At 36.3% G+C, this 23019-nt stretch overlaps 1 protein-coding gene across 1 annotated transcript in view; it reads right to left on the reverse strand.

Annotated features, from left to right (window-relative positions):
* Positions 1-23019, reverse strand: part of LOC123527597 (protein dispatched homolog 3-like) — a 46717-nt gene that overhangs the window by 18922 nt on the left and 4776 nt on the right. The window contains exons 2-12 of the mRNA XM_053522627.1: positions 21138-21687; positions 17635-17771; positions 16503-16896; positions 13331-13427; positions 10535-10806; positions 7657-7817; positions 6840-6982; positions 5729-5907; positions 3576-3740; positions 2782-2966; positions 2204-2375 (exon numbers count right to left, since the gene is read on the reverse strand). Of these exons, the coding sequence (XP_053378602.1) occupies positions 2204-2375; positions 2782-2966; positions 3576-3740; positions 5729-5907; positions 6840-6982; positions 7657-7817; positions 10535-10806; positions 13331-13427; positions 16503-16896; positions 17635-17771; positions 21138-21660 (2428 nt within the window). The 5' untranslated portion in view covers positions 21661-21687. The remainder of the gene's footprint in view (positions 1-2203; positions 2376-2781; positions 2967-3575; positions 3741-5728; positions 5908-6839; positions 6983-7656; positions 7818-10534; positions 10807-13330; positions 13428-16502; positions 16897-17634; positions 17772-21137; positions 21688-23019) is intronic.

The following is a 23019-nucleotide window of genomic DNA, read 5'->3' on the forward strand; positions in this document are numbered from 1 at the left end:
ATATCTGGTGTAATTCTAGCCATCAACTTCAAAGATGTAAGATGTAAAAATTTTGATGCTAGAAGCAAGACCATCCATCTATTGTAATAACTCCCCCTGAACCATTGGTTCAGGTGAGCTAAAAAAAATCAAAACATCATTTTGTTCTAGGCAGTGGCTAGGTAGCCGGTTCCGGCTACCTAGACCTTTAGTCTACATAGCCGGCTCTATATACATATCGTATATGAAACATGTAAGTAAAGGTAGCCGGCTTTAATAAACTGTATCTATAAAGGGTTATAAGGATCATTATATTAGTTAAATAAAATACATTTCTTGTGATTTATTGTTTATTATTTGTGTTAAATACCTGTTAATTTGCCGTATTTACGCACTTATATCATATCGGCGGAAATTTTGTTACGTTAGAATGTACTCAATACATATTCAAGATACACTGATTCAATCTTTAAAGAAAACAAAACAAACAGTTAAGAAAAGATAAAACAAAGAGTATCATTGTACATAAAATGATGCGGCTCTACTGAACATAATGGCGTTTTATCATTTCCTATGCCTTTTTTAAGTGAAAATTTTAAGTAATCATCTCTTTCGCACTTCTATGTGCGTCTTTAATTAATTAACTAATTACTTATTAATTTCTTCGCCGATTTGTCTATAAGTCAATGATCTTGATTGGTTCTAATTGTTTGTTTGAACATTTATTCTAAGGTAGCGTGATAAATGTGAAATGTATAATTACATGTACATATCAAAAGACTAAATTCTAAAGGATCGCCGGCAATTGAAATCATCTATAAATTTTTTTAAATTTTATTTTTTTCAATTTTACAACAAACTACAAAAATTTATTAAAAAGTTTACTTTTAATTAATAAACATTGCCATTTAAAACACGCGACGACGATAACGACACTTTGTTCATTTAATGATAACATATCATAATATCGGCCGTTATCATACGAGTGCGTAAATACGGCGAAATAACAAGTAAATCACATATTTTTAGTAAATAATAAGTCACAAAATTGTAATTTATTTAACTTATATAATGATCCTTTATAATAAAGTTTATTAAAGCCGGATACCTTGACTTCTGTGTTCATATATGATATGTACATATATAATAGAACCGGCTACCTAGACCTTTGGTCTAGGTAGCCGGAACCGGCTACCTAGCCACTGCCTTTGTTCTATTACCATGGAAACAAGAGCTGTCCGTAAGACAGCCAAGCTCGACTATTCGAAATATTGTCACAGAAGCAGGAAATTATTACCCAAAATGTTAAATATCAAAAGAGTTTTAAGTTCAAAAGGGGACATAATTTGACAAAATGCATATCAGAGTTATGGGACTTGATGCTATCAACTAGTTTTATAACCCCGAAGAAACATGTTAAGTTTCAATTCAATATCTGCATTAGTTTTGGGCAGGGATCATCCTACAAGGCGATTTGAGCGATATCGTCGCTTTAAAGTCTGCCACTTCGCCTAATTATCGCCTCTGGGCGAAATCCGAATCGCCGAGTTTTTCAGCGAGTTATTATCTGTTTACTTAAAGTTGTAAAACTTGATGCATATTCTAGATTAAATTATCGATAAATCCATAGTCAACCCCGCCTACTCGTCTGTCAAACTTCAGCGTTAATATCCCACAGTGTCAATCAATAATATTGTAAGCCGCCGCCATTTTGAAAATTTTCAATCGGCGTGTAAAATGCCGATAAACTTAACGAGAGCATGATCTTATGCAACAACTGTATATTATTCTTTCATTTCATTACAGATTACTTCAAAAAGTATTTCAATTATCATGATTATGGTTCTGTAAATGAATTGCTCAGAATTTTCTAAGTCCAAAAGGGGGCATAAATTGCTCAAAATATATATTAAGAGTAATGGAACTTGACCCAGTGAGGTTGGTAATTGACCTAGAAAAAGAATAAATAAGTTTCAAAGCTATATGCCTTTTGGTAATAGCTGTATGTACTTGCACGCAAAACTTTAACCAGGATTTTCAAAGTCCAAAAGAATAGTCGAGCTAACAAAATGACTGCAAATTTTTGCTAGCTAGTTATGTGTATAACTTTGGTAATGTTTGATGAATTTTGAAAATTATTTCACAACATGGAACTGTTTCAGATAATTCATCAAACAAAATAAGTTTCAACAAAGTTGTCTTTTATTTTAACAATGCCACCTACCTGTGATCACCTCAGGTTTTCTAGTGGTTGTGTTAGGAGGTTTTGCTGTAGTTAGATGATGGGTGGATGGTACTTTTCTTGTCACAGGTTGTACTGTGGTAGTTTGTGGTTCAGTTGTCGGCTCTGTCCAAGGTAAAGTTGGGGCCTCTGATGTAGGTATCGTTTGTTTTTGCTAAAATACATTTAAACAAGTGAAGAAAATAATATAAAGAGAAGAAAATAATAGAGTAAATATAGAAACTTTAAATAAAAAATGCCTACCTTTTTACATATTACAGATACTAAAAACAAAACCAAACCATAATGATATATTTTATACATAAGTATGGTATACTCGAAAACATAAATTCATTTATCTATACATACGAAAATCACTGACATATGGGAGGCCCTTTTACCTACATTTATGTATCTATGGTAACCATTACTTAATGTGTTCCTTCAAAATATTCCTAACACATCCCAAACATTCACATTTTCATTCTATTTCGGCTTCTGCTTGAAAAGTAATTTTTTGAATACATTTTAACACTTTTTCTAAAATGACCTCAACAAACTTGTTTAGATGTTTTACTTACCTTTCCAACACTGTATATGGCTGAACAATCGTAACATTCTACGGTATCTATTGCACTAAATTTGGATTTCAGATCAAGCAGTTTCTGCATGTTGGTGTCCTCTCTAAAGAACTGAGGTGGTTTTGTGGATGTCTTTAACTGTGTCATCAAACCCACTGACACACAGAATAATACAAACGATATACCTGAAAACATATGATACACAAATATATGTATGAAATTTTCTGCAAAAACCTGTTACCTTTTCCTGATTTTGGAGATGACCTGTATGCCTAAAACAAGGAGCTGCCCCCACTGGCATCCTTGTCAATACAAAGCAACCTAAGTCCAAAATGAGGTCAAGTTCAAGGTCAAACTGAGGTCTGGTAATGTCTGAAGATGAGGAATGGTCACAGGTTATATCTGCATTAGTTTCAAGTCATTCTAGTCACGGGTATTGATGCTAGATGAAACGGTCCCATTTGGTTAACCTCGTACGGTTAACCGCGGGCATAAAAACTTACTTGTCACGTATTCAAACTTATTTTTTCATAGAAAGTATCAAATTGCCGACAGTCATATTGGTTCTCCATCTAAACCGTTACCCTGCTACATTTCTCTGATGAACCTGTCCATCTTACAATTTGGACAGAAAGTATCATTGACTATTAAAAGGGATGCTTACCAAAATGATAGCAAACAGTGCAGATCATGATCAGACTGCACGGATGTGCAGGCTGATCATGACCTATACCGGTAGCTAAGGTAGAACCAATCATGTCCAGCATGACAAGGGTTAATAAACTAAATCTTACCTAGAATTATCCATCTGACTTTTATTATAGGTTTTGCCAATCCATAGTACAGCAACGCTTGAAGTTTGATCCCCATCTGACCATCTGTCTTTTCTACAGTCTCTTCCTCCGGGATCATAAGAGGGTCCGGGTCAACATGAACCAACTCTTCATCCTCGGTATCATCTAAAGAGAAAGAAATGAATGGACATATAAATATGCATGCTAAAATTACTTGCTAAATGGATAGTAAAATAACAACTATCAGACACATAAGATTTCAGAAGTTATTCAAAACTACCAATCAAGTTGGTTAAAGAGACTGCTAAGGTCATTGCTGAGATCTTTTTTTAATCATAGAAGTACTCTGTTCCTTTGTTTCTACCACTGAAAAATAAGAAATATTTGCATGATTAACCTTCCCTAATTTAGTGTTTTTTTGCTTATTTTGTGAAAATAACAGTCCAGGAAAACTCTGACTATAATTATTTTTAGTGGTAAATTTTATAGCTTAAGCATAGATTGAACCTCAAATAACCTGGAAGTTTCAAAATTTCATGAAAATATCGGACAATGCAGTAGATAGTAAACAATCATAATCCACAGCCATTTCAGCCTAAAGGAAGGTTAACAGCATTTTAATGTTAAGGCATTTAATCATTCTTTGTGTCAAGGTGATGAATTATGTGCTTTTTAATAGTATTAAGTCGTGACCTCACAGCTGACAGAGTCGCATTATACAAATAAACAAGAGATCACAGAGTGATCTTGGCATCCACCATTGAGCCATTTTTGAATATTCCAAATTTCAAGACTAGCTCAAGGTCAAAATCAAGGTCAAATTTCATTTCAGTACACAACACTGTGCATGCATGTGGTCCAAATTTGAAAGCTGTAGCTTGAGAAATGTGATAGTAGGTCCCTAGATCAATTTCAAGGTCAAAGTTTATTTCAGTATACAAAACTATGCTTGTACTTCAAATTTGGAGTCTGTAGCTTGAGAAATGTGGAAGTAGGTACTAGGTAAAAATCAATGTCAAATTTCTATTCAGAACACAAAAATATGCATGTGGTTCAAATTTGATGCCTGTAGCTTAGTTTCAGAAATGTGAAAGTAAGTCACTAGGTCAATCTCGAGATCAAAGTTCATTTCCGTACACAAAACTATGCATGTGGTCCAAATGTGAGGGCTGTAGCTTGAGAAATGTGAAAGTAGGTCACTAGGTCAAAATCAAGGTCAAATTTCATTTCTGAACACAGAACTATGCATGTGGTCCAAATTTGAAGCCTGTACCTTTAAAAATATTAATGTAGGTCACTAGGTCAATGTGTCAAGGTCAAAGTTCTTATCAGTGCACAAAACTATGCATGTGGTCCAAATTTGAAGGTTGTAGCTACAGAAATGTGAAAGTAGGTCATTAGGTCAAAGTCAAGGTCAACTCATGTCAAGGCTCATCTTGCCACTCAAAACTATACATGTGGTCCAAATCTGCAAGTTGCAGACAAGAAAATTTTAAAAGCTTTTCCCTATAGAAGTCTATATGAACCATGTGACCCCCGGAGCGGTGCCACATTTGACCCTAGGGGGATAATTTGAACAAATCTTAGTAGAAGTCCACTAGATGATATCACATACAAAATATCAAAGCCCTAGGCCCTGTGGTTTTGGACTAGAGGTTTTTCAAAGGTTTTCCCTATATAAGTCTATATAAACCATGTGAACCCCGGGGCGGGGCTATATTTGAATCGTCTTGGTAGAGGACCACTAGATGATGCTACGTACCAAATATCAAAGCCCTAGGCTCTGTGGTTTCGGATAAGAAGATTTTCAAAGTTTCTCCTTTTATAAATCTATGTAAATTATAAAAATAAACAAAGGGCCATAACTCATTCAAAAGGGGGACAAAACTAGGGTACCAATACATCATTCTGACAAAGTTTGGTCCAAATCTGGTTATAACTTATTGATCTGACCTCTCAACTTTCTAGTCACACCATTTTCCATGCAATAATTATAATTTCAATATCCAAAATTCTGAAGAAAACTAAATGGTTCAACTTCTCAAAACTTACCAACTGAAGCTTTGCAAATAGCTCTAGCCTGCCAATTTTTCTTGAGCTAAATCTTGTACAAAGGTAAAATAAAGTGGGCAAATGTGACCATATATCCTTACCAACATATAAAAGTGGAGCTTCCATTGACAGCATGGGGACATCATCATCTTCATCATCAACTGTTACCTCCCTTTGTACAGCCACTTGACCTGTGTTGCCATGGTTACTGTCCATAAAATGGGCCACATCAGAGGGCAAGGTCAAATTGCAGCACAGGCAAGATGGTAAACAACAACAACTGAAGTATAAACATAATGAACATAAATACCGCCTTTGGTAAAGATGCTTGACCTGAGTTGCCATGGTTACAGACTATAACATTTGTCACATCAGATCAAATTAAGTAAAATTATAGCACAGACAGGAAGCTAAACATAACACTTTAAATATCAACTATTATTTTCTGTGTCATTAACCCTTAACATGCTGGACACAACTGATTCTGCCTTTGCGACCAGTGTAGATCATGATCAGCCTGCACATCCATGCAGTCTGATCATGATCTGTACTGTTTGCCATTCAGTCAGTATCTTTTTGGTAAGCACCCACTTAAAACAATTAATGGTACTGTTCAAACTGAAAGATGGTCAAGTTCATTATCGAAATTTAGCAGGGTAATGGTCAAAGATACATGACATATCTATTCATTACCAAGGTAATTAAATGAAAATTTGCAACATCTGAGGGCAAGGGTTAACCCTTACCCTGCTAAATTTCTATAATGAACTAGTCTAGCTTTCAATTTGGACAGTACCAGTAACTGTTAAAAGGGGTGCTTACATAGAGATTACTGACTGAATAGTGAACAGTGCAGTCTGATCATGATCTACACTGGTCACAAAGGCAGACTCAATCGTGTTCAGCATGATAAGTGTTTAAGTGCATCACATACAAAATGGTATACAATATGGAAAACAACAATAAATGAAATATAACTTTAACTGGTTAAATCATGGATCTGTACTTATGTCATTCCACAAAACTGAAACACCAGACACAAAGAAAATTCCTTTTGATCTTATGTTACAGTCCAAGTTTCATTTCACTATCCTGACTCAAACTGAAGTTATTGAGCAGACATAATGGGTCTGAAATCGCCAAATCACCTGTCACTGCCAATCTAAAGACTTACGTTTTCAATTTTGAGAAACTTGGTTAAAAAATACTTACATGGCTCTAGCAATTGTAGCCTCACATTTCCGGAATGAGATGTACCAGATATATAAAACAGGTGGCATAATTAGCATCACAGTGACCCAACAGTTAGCGACGATCAGTGACATAAATAAGCCAAAATCATGAACAGCTGGAATCTGAAATAAATACAAATTTAAATATCACATACATATACAAATAAATACTATGTATTTAATAGTCAAATTAAGTCACAGTCTGAAGCCTTCTGGGGACACAATCCTGTCAACATAAAACACCAGTTCCTAATTTAAAAGTGATAGCCCTAACTGTTTAACCCTCACACTGCTAAATTTCGATAATGAATTTGTCCATCTTTCAATTTGGAAAGTACCATTAACTGTTAAAAGAGGTGCTTACCAAATAGATACTGACTGAATGGCAAACAGTGCAGGCCATGATCAGACTGCACGGATATGTCAGCAGGTTAAGGGTTAAAAGTACAAACAGTTAAGCTTAAACTCATAAATTTTAAAAAATTTACCTAAATGGGAAAATTACAGACTGTCAGAATACTATACATGTAAATCTAGAAATGTTTGTAACTGCAAGATTTTACATTTTCCACCAGTTGAAACTTTTACCTATATATTACTGTTAGCATCTAGATCTAAAAAAATAATGTTAAAAAATTATATTTAGCTAGCGACAATTTCAAGGATATCAAAATGTAATGAACATACTGTCATTCTGAAAGTCAAATTTGAGAATAAACTGTCCTTGTCAAATTTTCTTAACTGAGAAACAGCAAAATCATTTCTGTTTACAGTGGTATAATCAAACAGGTCCTTACCATAGAAGCTATGTTTGCAGCAAAGGCTGCTGCTGTAGTAAACGAAGTAAAGAACGTTGCCTTTCCCGCTGTTTTAATGGTATATAAAGTTCTCTCCCTTGGATCAGTAACATGATCTGCTTGACGGAATATGTTAATAAATACAAATACATCATCCACACCTGAAATACACAATGTCATTTTGATAAGCAAGAAAGATATACTTCTGGCACAAAAAGATGAATTTACCCTTATTTTCAGATGCATAGTAATATAATCACAAAGGTCTAAGGCCTGAGTGATTAATTACGTCGCATCTGAAAGAACAAGAGCTGTCACTAATGGTGACAAATGCCCCCGCAGCACCTTGACCTTTGACCTGGTGACCTTTGACCTTGTGACCCCAAAGTCAGTAGGGGTCATGTACTCAATAAGTACTATCAGCATGTGAAGTTTAAAGGTCCTGGATGCAGTGGTTCACGAGTAAAGTGCCTTCATGCAAAAAGTTAATGTTGTGACGAACGATCGAACGAACTAATGAATGGACGGACATGCCTCCCTTTGGGGGCATAATCATTCATCATCATATCCTGTGTTTATTTGTCGACTGCTGCGGGTGTCCCAGTAACTAGGGTAGGCAGCAGGTGGCTAGATTGTTTAACACCCAGTCTCCATGCTTCTCTGTCATGTGGGTCAAAGCTGTCAAGGTTGTAAGCCTTCAAGTCCCGCTTGACACATTCCAACCAGGTCTTTTTAGGTCTCCCACGTCCTTTGGAGTTTGGTATGGACATACTCAAGATCGAGTTGATGCATGAGGATGCACGAATGACATGGCCATACCACCTCAGGCGTCTGGTACGAATAGCCTCTGTCACCTCCTGTAACCCCAGCTTTGCGTACAGTGCTGCTATGGGTACGTCGTCATTGGGTTTGATGCCACAGATCCATCGGATCATTGACATGTCATTTCGACGGAGCCGCTGTAAATCTGGAGCAGAAGGCGCCCACGTTTCACTACCATGCAGTAGGGCAGAACGGACACATGCATTGAACACTTTTCCACGAGTCTTGAGGGATACATGCTTGGAAGTCAGAATTGGCAGGAGTTTCTTGAACTTTCCCCAGGCAGTACAACATCTGGAAATGATGGCAAGTTCACAGCCTCCACCAGCACACAGCATGTCGCCAAGATAGCAGAAACCGGCTTCCACGTCAAGCAGAGTACCATCCACATCTACTTGAGTGACTGGTCTACCATCAATTGGCCTTGCCTGGCCACAGCATCTAGGACATACGTATGATGGATTGGCGCTCAGTCTTCCAATGATGCCACTGCACTTCTTGTGAACCCAATGTCTGCACTTGGAACATTCGATGGAGTTTACCCCAACACCACTCCGACAGACCGCGCACGGAAAAGCACCGGAGTCTCGCAGAAGATCCAGACCAGAGCCAGAGATCATAAACTTGGTCTTCTTCATGTTCACTCTCAGACCCTTGTCTTCCATACCATTCTTCCACGCCTTCAGCTTAGTGACACACTCCTCCAGTGAATCGGCGGTCACAGCTAGGTCGTCTGCATACAGGAGCTCCCAAGGCACACCTGTGCGGAACTCGCGTGACAGAGCCTCCAGTACGAGGATGAAAAGTAGGGGACTGAGGACAGATCCCTGATGAACTCCAACTTCAACTCCGAACTCCTCGCTGTACTGCCCGTTGACTCGTACACGGCTTCTTACATCAGAGTACATACCCTGAATGACACGAACAGCCCATTCCTCAACACCCAGACTCCTCAGTGCCCACCAGAGGACTTTCCTTGGTACACGATCGAAGGCCTTCTCCAAGTCGACAAACGCGATATAAAGTGGCTTGTTTGCAGCTATGTACTTCTCCTGTAGCTGGCGTAGGATGAAGATAGCATCTGTTGTACCTCGGCCTGGCACAAAGCCAAACTGCATAGAGTCAATGTCCACCATACCACGGATGAAACTGTCCAACACACGCTCCAGTAACTTCATAACCTGGTCGGTGAGCTTAAGGCCTCGATAATTACCTCGGTCGAGGGCATCACCTTTACCCTTGTAGAGGTTCAGGATGTAGCTCTCTTGCCAATCCTTGGGGATCACACCACTACTAAAGACAACTTCCGCCAGCTTTCTTAACAAATCTATGCCCTCCTCACCTGCAGCCTTCAACATCTCAGCTATGATGCCCGAGGGGCCTGCAGCTTTGCCACACTTCATCTTGCTGAGAGCCTTGCGGATAATATCCATGGTGACAGGTGGGGGTGGACCCTCCACTGGGTCAACCTGGCAAACAGTTTTATTTGCCAACAAAGCACGCAAAACTAAAATCTATTTCCATTCTAACCAGTTCGAACTACACCAGGAAGGTATACTAATCTGGAATCCTTTTTAGGTATAATAGCCAAAAGTAGGTCCTTCTACATGTTTTAATCGATAAGACAATACACCATAACAGGGTAAATTCTTCTTTGTTTATATAAAAGAAAATCTTAAAAGTGTTAGAATATCTAACACAACCCAGTCTGCAAATACAACAAGTATGGCACTGACACCATGATCCTTCAATGGATAACATGATCAAGTTTGCCTATACCAATATCACAATGGTTGTAGTGGATCTCTATATTACTAGCGTTAAAGCAGTGATATCTGACTTGGGACACAGTGGAGGTCTCTATGACTTGGGTTAAGGAAAAGTCTATGTGACCTTAGAGCTGTTATGGCAATCTCCACGGCTATGGCGACAGTTGTCTCTGCAACTAAGGCTATGGCCTAGCACTAGTGCTTCAATTTTGAACAAATCTTTGTAGAAAAAATACAGCCAGTAGAATAAAGACAACACCAAAATAGATCAAGTAATACAAACTTACCTATACCAATGATCACAAAAGCTGCAGCACCATTTAATATCCCCAGTCCCACTATTTTGAACACAACCCGGTAGAAAAATATAGCTAGTGGAGCACTGAGTAATATACTGATGAGACCCCAGAATGTTAGCCATATTGAGCCGGAGGTCAGGATTAGCATCAGCAGGAATATAGCTACGAAGGCGTAGACAGCTAGCTTAACATCATTCCAGAATGTCTGTTCCACCTCGTAGTCAAATATTTCCTGTCCTCCATACAACACTGACACATCCCTGAAAAAGTTTAACAGACAAAATTCAAGTTTTTTTTTCTTCTCAAAATCTTTCTCTGGTAAGGGTAATCTTGACAGTGTTTCCAATTTTTTTCTAACAAAAGTTGTTCCAGAACCACATGTGACTTATGATCCCAAAGGAAGAGGCAAGTTGCTGATGAAAATGTGCCCAAAAAAGTAACTTAATGATGATGAAAAGCTATAGCTATCTTATGACAGCATGCTTGAATATTCGAAGGCTTGTCAGTATAATGGATTTTCTATTTACAAGTAGGCATACTGCCCAAATTATTGTAAGAGTTATTGGACTTTAAGCTATGGTCTAGTTAAAACTGCACCCAATATATTTGTGAAACTTCAAGCAAGTATCTGCGTAAGTTTTGGAAATATTAATTTCCATGCAAAACTACATGCATTTTCCAAGTCGAAAAAAAGGGGCAAAACTTTGATAAAACACAATCAAAGTTATGGGACATGTGCCTTTCGCGTTTTAATCAAATCACTGCAACATTAATAAAGTTTCAATTAAAAATATGCAATGTCTTTGGCAAGAGCAATTTGTATGCAATACCTTATTTTTAGGTTCAAAAAGGGAGATAATTTTGTTAAAATTCATGCAAGAGTTTTAGGACTTGAAGCGTAACCTTGCGTTATTAATACCTTAAAGATAAGTATGAAGTTGTAACATAGTATCTGCAATGGTTAGAAACATGGTATTGTACTTTTAACCTTTTGCCTGCTAAGTGATTCTGCGTTTGCGACCAGTGCAGACGAAGATCAGCCTGCACATCTGTGCAGGCTGATCATGGTCTGCACTGTTTGCTATTCAGTCAGTAAATTTTCAGTGAAAACCCCTTCGAATGATAAATGGTATTGCCCGAAATGAATGATGGACCAGTCCATTTAAGAAATTTAGCAGGGTAAAGTTTAAAAAGCTTTCTAAGTTAACAAGAGGTAAATAAATACACATTTTGTAACACTAATATTTAATATAAATTGTCACTATCTGGGAGTATATAAAGTTTCAACAGAATATCTTAGGTAATGAAGAAGACATTATACTTGATAAAAACTTTAACCAGGATTTCTAAGTTAAAAAGGAGCATCACTCTGGATATACTACAGGGAGAGTTGCTCATCTTGTCACACTAATATGCAGTGTCATTATCAGCAAGCTTCAACTGACTATCTTCTACGAAAATAATTAATACTGAAGAAAATATTGGAATTTAATCTAAACTTTAACTAAAATTTCCATATTGAGAAGGGGCATACTTCTTAAAATATTGCAGGCAGAATTACACAAGTTGTCACACTAATGAAAATTGTCACTATGAGCAACTAAAGCAAATTTCAACTGAATAGGGAGAAGAAATGCAAAATGTATTGTTTTCTCCTGATGACAGGTTTAATCATGTAAGATGTACTGCTCACAAGCCAAACAAAACCACATATGCCACACATATATCTACATGTAATGAAAATAACAACTGCATGATAAACCACACTTTCTTTGCCTTAAGCATGCTGACATCATCTATCAACATGTAATTTATAAATAATATACTGCTTGCTTATAAATAATATTTATATCTTATATATATGCTACATTTAATTGCAAATCCTGTCAGAAACTATTATCTTACCATAAAAAATGTAAAATTGCCCTACCTCTATTGTTGTTTACTATTTTATGACCTACATTTTGACCTAACAGTGTGATAATGTTTATTTTATGTGACAGATGACATATTTTGACAGGCAGCTGTTTGTTTACATAAGCATCACTATATCATATATATAACCAGCTACTAAAGAAATATATATGAAACAAAGATGCTTATACTTTTGTGTGTGTGTGTGTGTTTTTTACACAACATCTTTATCCATTTAACCATTTTCTCTGCTAAATTTCTATAACGAACTTGTCCATCTTTCAATACAGACAGTACCATTAAGTGTTAAAAGGGGTGCTTACAAAAAGGATGCTGACTGACTGGCAAACAGTGCAGATCTTGATCAGACTGCACAGATGTGCATACTGATCATGATCTACACTGGTCGCAAAGTATTAAGGGTTAATTTTCATTGTTGTTTGCTTGGATAAATTATTATGACAATTTGCAACTTTTCAGCACTTAAAGTAAAGGAATATCCTCAGTTACATAAGGCCTATTCATGAGTGGTTGGGTACCTACCTTGGAAAAATTGTGACAGGAAGATCTTGTTCTGGTATCCCATAAATAAGATGAAATAAATACCAGGAGTTTTAAATTTGTTGTTTTCAGTGCTATCAAATTTGTTTTGTTTTTTTATTTTCACATTTTAACAAAAGTATGAGAGATTTGAAACTATAAGAAATAAACAAACGTCAAAAAAAAAGAAAATACAGGAATACACATACAAACATATTTTATTCAACACTAATGTACCTGCCATACCCATCTTGAATAAACTAGTCAACAATGAAATCTAGTTACAATATAATAAGGAAATAAGATAATCATTATATTCATAGATCTTACTTTGTAGAGGATTTTGACAGGATGTCAATATAAGTGACCACAAACTCTTTAAACTTTTGGCTCTGCTCACTCCTTTTGGTGTATGGTGTTACATATCCTGCAATGTAAAGGAAAAGTCAAATGTCTGAAAGAAGTTTACACACCTGACAAAAGATTAAGTGTAGATATTATACTGCTGGAAATGAAATCAGTTTTAAAATACCATTGAAAGGTCAAGCATTTTTACTGCTCAGAACCATTCTTTCACCCAAATCTGAAAAGAAGATGAGTAAATATCTGGGGTGTTTTAATTTTCAGATAATTCTGCATTCAGTTATATCCAGTTTAGGCAGTCACTTTAATCCAATACTGTGTACAGAAAATCAACTATACAGCTTTTTCAGAATTTTAGGAAGACCAACAATATCCCTGACTTTGGGCATTTTGGTCATATTGGGGGAAATTCTATTATCTTTACAATGACTATTTTTGATTATCTCCAACTGTGACCTTGACCTTTGTGATAGGAACCTGGAGTTTGTGCACGACCCTCCATCTCACTGTGGTTAACATTTATGCCAAATATAAACAAGATTGCTCCATGCACGTCAAAGTTATGGTCCAGACAAAGAAATCTGGATGAACACACAGATGGACGGATGCACACACATACACCAAACAGCCATTTGGACAACTACGTCTTCGCTCTTGCAAGCGCGCTTGACAAAAAGCCCTAAAAAAACCTGTGTGATCAGTACTGACTCGCAGTAGAACCCATAAATTAAAGCTACCCTTTCATGATCAGACTGACATAAAATGATATTCAGAAATAACAAGGAAGTACAATTCAGTATTAAATGCAAATAAACACTCACAAATAGTAATTTTGTTTATGATGTAAAAAGCCGCTAAGGCGAATTCAATTATTCCCTGTTTAATAGCTTAAAATGGCAATTTTCAGAAAATGCCTTGAAAAAATTTTTAGCCAAGAAGTTATATTAACCAGGTCGAATTTCACAAAACGGATCTTACAATCATTAACAATTTTAGAGAAATGCATTGCTTTAAGGTAATACATCTGGAATGACAACTTGTAAGATTTGTTATGTGTTATCCAAAACTGTCATTCTGTGTTGTTATGGAAATCCATGGGCTTGTACAAGCTACACTACATTTGTTAACTGGCAAGGAACGCAAAAATGGAATGTAAAAAAACATAATCAAAATTGGAAAAGTCAATGGTCCAAACCCATTCACTACAGATCATCTTGAAAACAGCTGCCCACTATTAGTTTTTACTAATTTGTTATAGCTTGCTCGTCATAAAAGAGCAACTCCTAAGTCCGCTTCCTGGAAAAACCAGTACAGGTGTTGTATGAAGTGAGGTCGTGAGTCTCATGACCTTAGTGGGATTTAAACCCGATCCCCCGAAAACCCACGATCCCCCGATTTGAGCTGCTGACACCTTAACCACTAGACCACCACTATAAGAAATACCAAAATGTAACTACATGTAAAAGGAAAAGGAGGAAAAGTAGAGAAAACAAGAAAAAGTGATAGGCAGCATTGCACTTTCAGTGTTTTTAGGCCGTTTTGGGGGCCGAAAATTCTGCCCCATTCCCCTGTCCAAAAAGTATGAATTTTTTCCTCTATTTCTAAAAAAAAAATCCCCTAAAAAAATATACTTTTGTTTACATATCCTAACGAACAAAACCCTTTCTAGATGTACATGATAATGTGCTTTTGAATCAGCTTCTTTTTTAGTTTAACATATTTATGTAAAATATTACTTATATCCCAACACAACTTTCCCCCTATTTAAGTGGTTACAGCACAACTTTCCCCTCCCTATGGGCCCTACCACCATTCCCCATAAACTTAAAAAAACAAAAAAACAAGAGGGCCATGAAGGCCCTGTATCGCTCACCTGACCTACTGACCTAAAGATCATCAAGATTAACATTCTGACCAAGTTTCATTAAGATATGGTCATAAATGTGGCCTCAAAAGTGTTAACTAGCTATTCCTTTGATTTGACCCCGTGACCTAATTTTTGACCCAACATGACCCAGATTTGAACCTGACCTAAAGATCATCAAGTATAACGTTCTGACTAAGTTTCATGAAGATAAAGTTATAAATGTGACCTCTAGAATGTAAACAAGCTTTTCCTTTGATTTGACCTAGTGACCTAGTTTTTGACTTGACCTGACCCAGATTTAAACTTGACCTAAAGATCATCAAGATTAATATTCCGACCGAGATTCATTAAGATGTGGTCATAAATGTAGCCTCTAAAGTGTTAACTAGCTTTTCCTTTGATTAGAAATGGTGACCTAACTTTTGACCCGACATGACCCAGATTCGAATTTGTCCTAAACATCAACAAGATAAACATTCTGACTAAATCTCATGAAGATACAGTCATAAATATGGCCTCTAGAGTGTTAACAAGCTTTTCCTTTGATTTGACCTGGTGACCTAGTTTCTGACCCCACATAACCCAGATTTGAACTTGACCCACAAATCATCAGGATTAACATTCTGACTAAGTTTCATTAAGATATGATCATAAATGTGGCCTCTACAGTGTAAACAAGCTTTTCCTTTGATTTGACCTAGTGACCTAGTTTTAAACCCCACCTGACCCAGATCTGAACTCAGGGTTTTTTTTCGGCCGTTTTTATAGCCGTTATTGGGCTATATTCCCAATGCCAAAAAGTATGTATTTTTCCCAAAATGAGTGCAAAAATTCCCAATCCTACATTCTGAAAAAAATTTCATCAAAATTGCACAAACATTGACCAAATTATGAACAATTTTGTAATGGTAGTATCTTAAAGAGGTTGTACAATGTGAAACAAGTGTATGAGAAATTACTTAAACACATCCTTACTGTATCCTATGGGACTAAATATTTCCCAATTTGGAACACTTACGCGTCAAAATTCCCAATATTGGGGGTATAGGCTATGTTCCCAAAACAGGAAGAAAAAACCCTGGAACTTGACCTATAGATCATCAAGATTAATATTTTGACTAAGTTTTTAAGTTATGGTCATAAATGTGGCCTCTACAGTGTAAACTAGCTTTTTCTTTGTTGACCACGGACAGACGACGACGGACACAGGGTGATCACAAAAGCTCACCTTTGAGCACTTCGTGCTCAGGTGAGCTAAAAAAAAACACTGACCTTTCAACGGAGCTCCAAACAATACTTCTGTTCTAAGCAGCTGACTTTTCCTGTTTGAACTGTTCACTTTATCATCCACGTAGTAATAGAAATGATTGGTGGTCATCGCTAGTCTTAAAGCACTGTCTATATTATCCATATTTTCTCCAAGGCCGTCATAAAACACATTCCCTGATTTGTCTTTTGATGGAAAGAAGTATGAAAGGAGGGAATTCAAAGGGGCACAACCATTTATAGCTTTCACAGCCGGATCGCTTATCACACTGTCCTTCACGTCTTTAAAACAGAATTCTGAAAATTTCTCATGCGCTAAAATTTTCTTCTCAATGTCATGGATTTGATGCAACCTCTCTTTTGTAAAAATATTTTCACCTTTTTCTGTCATGAAAATTACCTGAAAACAATAACGATAATAATATTGTAGTGTTTTAATTAAAATAAACATGATTTTACATGTTAGAATCGTAAATAATGCAATGAACTCAAAAAAACACTCTTTTTTTTAGTTTTAATAAATTACAAGTAACAAAAATAAACAATTCCTAACAAATGATGGATTTAAAAGAAAAACTGACATAAATCTGGAGCTGGGCCATCTTTAAATCTGTTGAACCTTAAAATTTAACCTGCCTTGCCAGCTGATTATGGTCTGCATTGTTCGTTATTCAGTCAGTCAATTTCCAGTGAACACCCCTTCAAATAGTAAGTGGTACTGTCCAATTTGAATGATGAAACAATTTTTGAAATTTAGCAGGGTATTAAAAGGCTAAAATCATTGACAACAAAATATAACATTTTCTTATCATGTCAGTTTTATGAAAAATATGTTTGTGTAGTCAAGTCAGTTTAACTCTTTGGCCTACTTTCAGTGGAGCTGACAATATATAGGTGCATGTTTAACTTCTTGATTTATGGGGATTCAACATTGGTCAGATCTAACTTTGCTTGTAACCAGTCTTATGGCTTAAGCAGTGGAAGATCAGGGAAGAAACCCAATTATTTGAAAAGATGGTTTTCATTCAGGCTAACTCAAAGGAGGCTTAGGCAAAGGGTTTCCAAAATTCCTTAACAACAACCATGACCTATAGTTGGACAGCTGAAGTAAGCCTAAATGTCTTGAATAAGTTGTTACCTGCATCTTCCAGGCTGGGTAATACTGACTCCACTGCTGAGCTTGTCTTTTCCTAATCGCACTTCGTCTCTTCCGCTTTTTTGAAATATGTGCCCAGTCTCTTCGTAATCTACTTTGAGCTCTAAGTTTTGTGTCATCTATAAGTAATACATGTTTAAATAAAAAACAATCATAAATAGCATGATAACAATCATAAATAGCATAAGAATAATCATAAACAGCATGATAACAATCATAAATAGCATGAGAATAATCATAAACAGCATGATAATAATTATAAACAGCATGAGAATAATCATAAACAGCATGATAACAATCATAAACAGCATGAGAATAATCATAAACAGCATGATAACAATCATAAACAGCATGAGAATAATCATAAACAGCATGAGAATAATCATAAACAGCATGATAACAATCATAAACAGCATGATAATAATCATAAACAGCAGGATAAAATGCATACCCAAATTACCAGGCCACTTTTACTTTGAGATTTTAGGAATATTTAGTCAGAATCAAAGTATTTGCTCTGATTCCATGAGTTAGTGATATGTTTCAAACAATTTTGGCAAAAAAGCAGGAAATATACTCATAAAAGACAGGACGGTGCGAAATACTGGGAAATCCCAGGAAATACTGCCTTTTACTGGGAATTACCGGGAAATACTGCCTTTTATTGGGAATTCCCGGGAAATACTGCCTTTTACTGGGAAATACTCAGTGATATTTAGTACCTTGCAAAAAAAAGGTTTTACAAACATAATCAGATCATTTTTTTATATAAATTTTGTTCATTGAATCTTTTACATTTTAAAAAGTAATTGATACAATGACAAAAGTTATAAGGTAAAAACAATATTTTTTCATCAAATATTTTGAAGATGAAATTGCGAGAAAATAGTAAATAGCCTTAGTCCGGAACTGGGTTTTCCCAAGTCAGTGTAGGTACAAAATCGCCGATTTGTTATATAAAGTTTAACCTTTAATACATCAAATATTTCTTTGAACGGCGAGCCAAACTGATACTATTTACTAAAGACAGATAATTATGTTAACGCCATTATGTATTGGATTCATAAAATAAGGTTGAATTTGTGTTTGTAGGTGGGTTTAATATTTTGACATATTTCAATGCTACTTAGCACAACCTATTTGTAGACTGATTTGTTTGTACCCACAGCGCGTCCATGGGTCCTGGAAAAAACAGACATAAGCCGAGTTCCGGGATAAAACTATTGCAGCCTTCAGCCCACTGCATTTCTGTTCTTTCAACTTGTTAAGTGTCATAATTAAGCCTAGCCACATAGCAGTTTACAATAATTATACTATCCGACCAGGGATACCTGACAGTGACGTCATATTATGTTTACTTTCCAATTTTTACCTTATATTGTACTGGATTATCATTATGTTTCTTTGCCTATAGCCTGCATAGATACGTAGCCCAGAGGATAACGGCGCTGTCGTAGTAACCGAAAAGTACCAAGTTCGAATCCGGCCGGTGGAACTTTTTTCCCGCACGATATTTTCTTATTCAACTATATAGTTATCTTGATTTTCTAGTGCTTCACGAACTATGCGTACAGAATAAATTGTGTAGAAAACATCCGTCCATATAAAATGGCTTAAATGGCTATGAACACGTTTTTAACTGTAATTAACGAGCCTTTGCAGAATAACGAAGAAGCAATATCTATTCTAAAGCACAATGGACTGACGATGAGACAGTTATATCTTGCATTAACATTTGGTATACTTCATAATAAAAAAATGATTGATAATTAAAAAAACCCATAAAACTAACAAGAAAAAATGTAAAAACATTTTCCAAATCAAACTGGTCTTTCAAACAATATATATATACAAGAAATACATAAAATATACCTCGCCTATCACTGGTTTTGAACTTACATCGCTTGCGTGACAAGTAGCCATCACATCCACTGGGCTATACCTTACTTAGAGTTTCTCATACGATAAGAACATATTTCTATCTATTATAAGTATACAGCCGTTTGGGGATATACCGTGGTTATTTATAGTTTGTTGACAAAATTACGTCACTGTCAAAAATTGTCGGTGGATTAGTACAATGTATTGTTGTTGTAACAATAATAAATAACAAGGTGCTAATATATCTATCAAATCTAGACAGATTCAGTGTGTTAAGTTTGCAACCAAAAATCAATTGCTATCAAATTAATATCTCAGCTGTTTTCTAGCTAGCTGTTAACTGTAATTTAGCCTTGTTTAGGGATTTGACCATGCTGTACAATGTACAATAATTATTACAGTCTTTTCTATCAAAACTCTTAAATTTAACAGTCATTAATCAGTAGATATTTTGACAAAATTGAGGAACAGATTGGGCAGTGCCATAGCAACAAAATTTGTTTTTTTGCTACAAAATGTCGAGATGGAGTGAAGAAACTCGAGTGGTAACTGAAGAACTGTGAAAATCTTGTAAATAATACATGTGGTATTTGCAAAGCAACTTTTGAACTATTACTATTTTGCTCACCTTTGCTATGGATAGGTATCAAGTGTCATGTGTTATTGCTTTCATTAACAATGTGTCTATAAATATCATTTCTGAAATGATTTCATTAAAGTGTTATTCTATATTATAGACAGTATATATCATTATACCCCACTTTCGCTGTTTTGGTGGGTATTTCCTGGGATGGGAAATACCACCCCGAAATACTTTGCCAACTTTGGACCTAAATTCAAGACCAGCTTCAAAACTACCATGCTGTTACACCATTCGATCATAACTTATAACGGGCAGTGCCAAGAAAAAACAAACGTAGTGGCTTTGCAACCAGCATGAATTTTGCGGCTCTCAGCTAAAGTAAAAACAACTTCTTTCAGAGGCTGTTCAAATCAATGCAATCAAAATGGTTTATTTGTTATTTCTGTATTCCAAGCTAATTATTACTGACCACTGACCAGTACAGCCAACCATTCATTGTTAAACAAAATGCAAATTAACTTCTCCTTTGATGTGCCCATAATTATGAACTGTTTGTATAAAGCTTGTTGAGGAGATGTTGACAGTCTGAGAAAGTGTCATGTTCTCAGAGTACCTGTAAATATCGAGGATATTGTTAGATGTCCGTAATTGGTTTATCAGCGAGTGCCAAGACCTTGTTACGCGAGCCACAAAAAACCCCCAAAAAAAACTCAGGTTTTTAATGCATATTATTTTCCAGTGTAAATTATGTTTTTCCCAAGATTTTGATACAAGATCGCAGGTGCGTAATATACATGCCAACGTAATATATTCGAGTTTTTATGGTATAATACTTCGCATGACTTCAAGGAGTCAAACACAGTCAAACTTATTCGTACCTTAGATCTCAGTTGAGAGCATAGGTTTTGGGAATTATAATGCCAACAGTCTACCATATATTAGCAGTAACTATTTTGGCAATATTGTTGAAAGAAAATAAGACTTTCAACTGAATATAAGAAGCAAAGGAAGCTATATTTACCTATGTTATCTTTTATCCCTCTGCCTGACCTGTGATAATGATACAACAAGCCAAAGTTCTTCATATCCAGTCTTGAAAAAGGTGTGTGATTCTTTTTCGCTGTTTGGAGAGCTCCATAATTCAACGACGCTTCATGGTTTGGAATTCTAAAAGCCCTGTATGATTTATCAATCACCGGTGCTGGTTTCAAGACGAAAAGTGCATGGTAACCTAGTCTTGCACAAATGGCCAGCATGCTCAACATACATAGCAAGCACACAACCAAATCTAGACATGTTCTCCTTGACTTTGCAGGGATCCTTCTAAACCTTACACCGAAGTACTCAAAATTAATCCTCGGTATTTTGAACTTTTTCATCAGAATCACGATCCTGCTAAATGAAAATCGCCCGTCATTTTCATCATCCCCAAATTCATCATCTGCATCATCGTTGATGATGTAGTTGAGTGGTAAATCATTGTCAAACTCTTCCCTATCGTCTAGAGGTGTGTAGTCTCTGGACTGGGAAAACATTCCAGCCATCCTTGAGTCACCTGCTCATCTCAACATCTGTATGGTAAAAAATATAGGTTTAGAATAATATCATGTGATCCTGTATTACACAGCCTTCACAATTTTTGAGATGACCTTTTAACCTTGCACCCTAACACTGATGACAGTGCCTGGTGGATTTTGACAAGTACTGATGTTGACAACTGTGAAGCAACAATATATGTAAAGATGACTTTATGAAAAGGTTGTGAGCACACACAGGTTTCACTTATTTTAAATTTATTATATCTAAAGAAATACACAACCTGGAAATGTTACAGACCAGAGGTTTACTGCTCAGAGATGGCTTGTGTTTTAAATGTTGGTGGGTTATTTCAACAGCTTATTTAGTGTCCTTCAGCCAAAATCACCAAGGCTCCATACTACTGAAAGCACTATGACTATTCCCTTCGACTTAAGACCATAGATCTTCTGACAATAATTCAATGGCCATAACCCAACCATTCTCTTCCTATTTATAATAAGAAACAATTTTTACCCTGGAGGTCACAACAACCTTCACATTTGACAAGCAAATCCCAAATAACAGTGGTCATTTCCTTATCGCAAGTAATCATCCTATGAAGTTTGACAGTCATACGCTGAAACATACTCCAATAGTTTAAACAAGGAGCTGCGTTCAATAAACGCTTGATACCCCGGTGGAATCCTTGTCGATACAAAGCAACCTAAGTCCAAAACGAGGTCAAGTTCAAGGTCAAGGTCAAACTGAGATCAGGTGATGTCTGAAGATGAGGAATGGTCACAGTTTACATCTGCATTAGTATCAAGTCATTCTAGTAAGGGGTATTGATGCTAGATGAAACAGTCCCATTTGGTTAACCTCGTACGGGCGGACTGTCGAACGAACGGACGGACAGGACAATCACTATATGCCTCCCGCATCAGTAGATGCCGGGGGCATAAAAAGTGTTTTTCTATCTTTAACTAACAGTTACTGTAACAGCTGTATTGTGACCTTGACCTTTGTTCTACTGTACCTGAAAACAAGAGAGGTTATCTGGTGATCACTGACAATTATCCTACTAAATACGGCCTTTTTTGGACCAAAACTTCTTCAATTACTGATCTTTGACCTTTTACATTGTCAATGTCATTTCGGCCATGACCCTCTGACCAGTCGACCCCAAAACCAAATACCAACTCTTCTTCAATTAGGGACATCTATCTTTAATCCTTATCATGCCGGACACAACTGATTCTGCCTTTGTGACCAGTGTAGATCATGATCAGCTTACACATCTGTGCTGTCTGATCAAAACCTGCGTTGTTCGCCATTCAGTCAGTATTGTTTTGGTAAAACACCCCTTTTAACAGTTAATGGTACTG

This window comes from Mercenaria mercenaria, chromosome 14 (assembly GCF_021730395.1).
Source record: "Mercenaria mercenaria strain notata chromosome 14, MADL_Memer_1, whole genome shotgun sequence".
Classification (NCBI taxonomy): domain Eukaryota; kingdom Metazoa; phylum Mollusca; class Bivalvia; order Venerida; family Veneridae; genus Mercenaria; species Mercenaria mercenaria.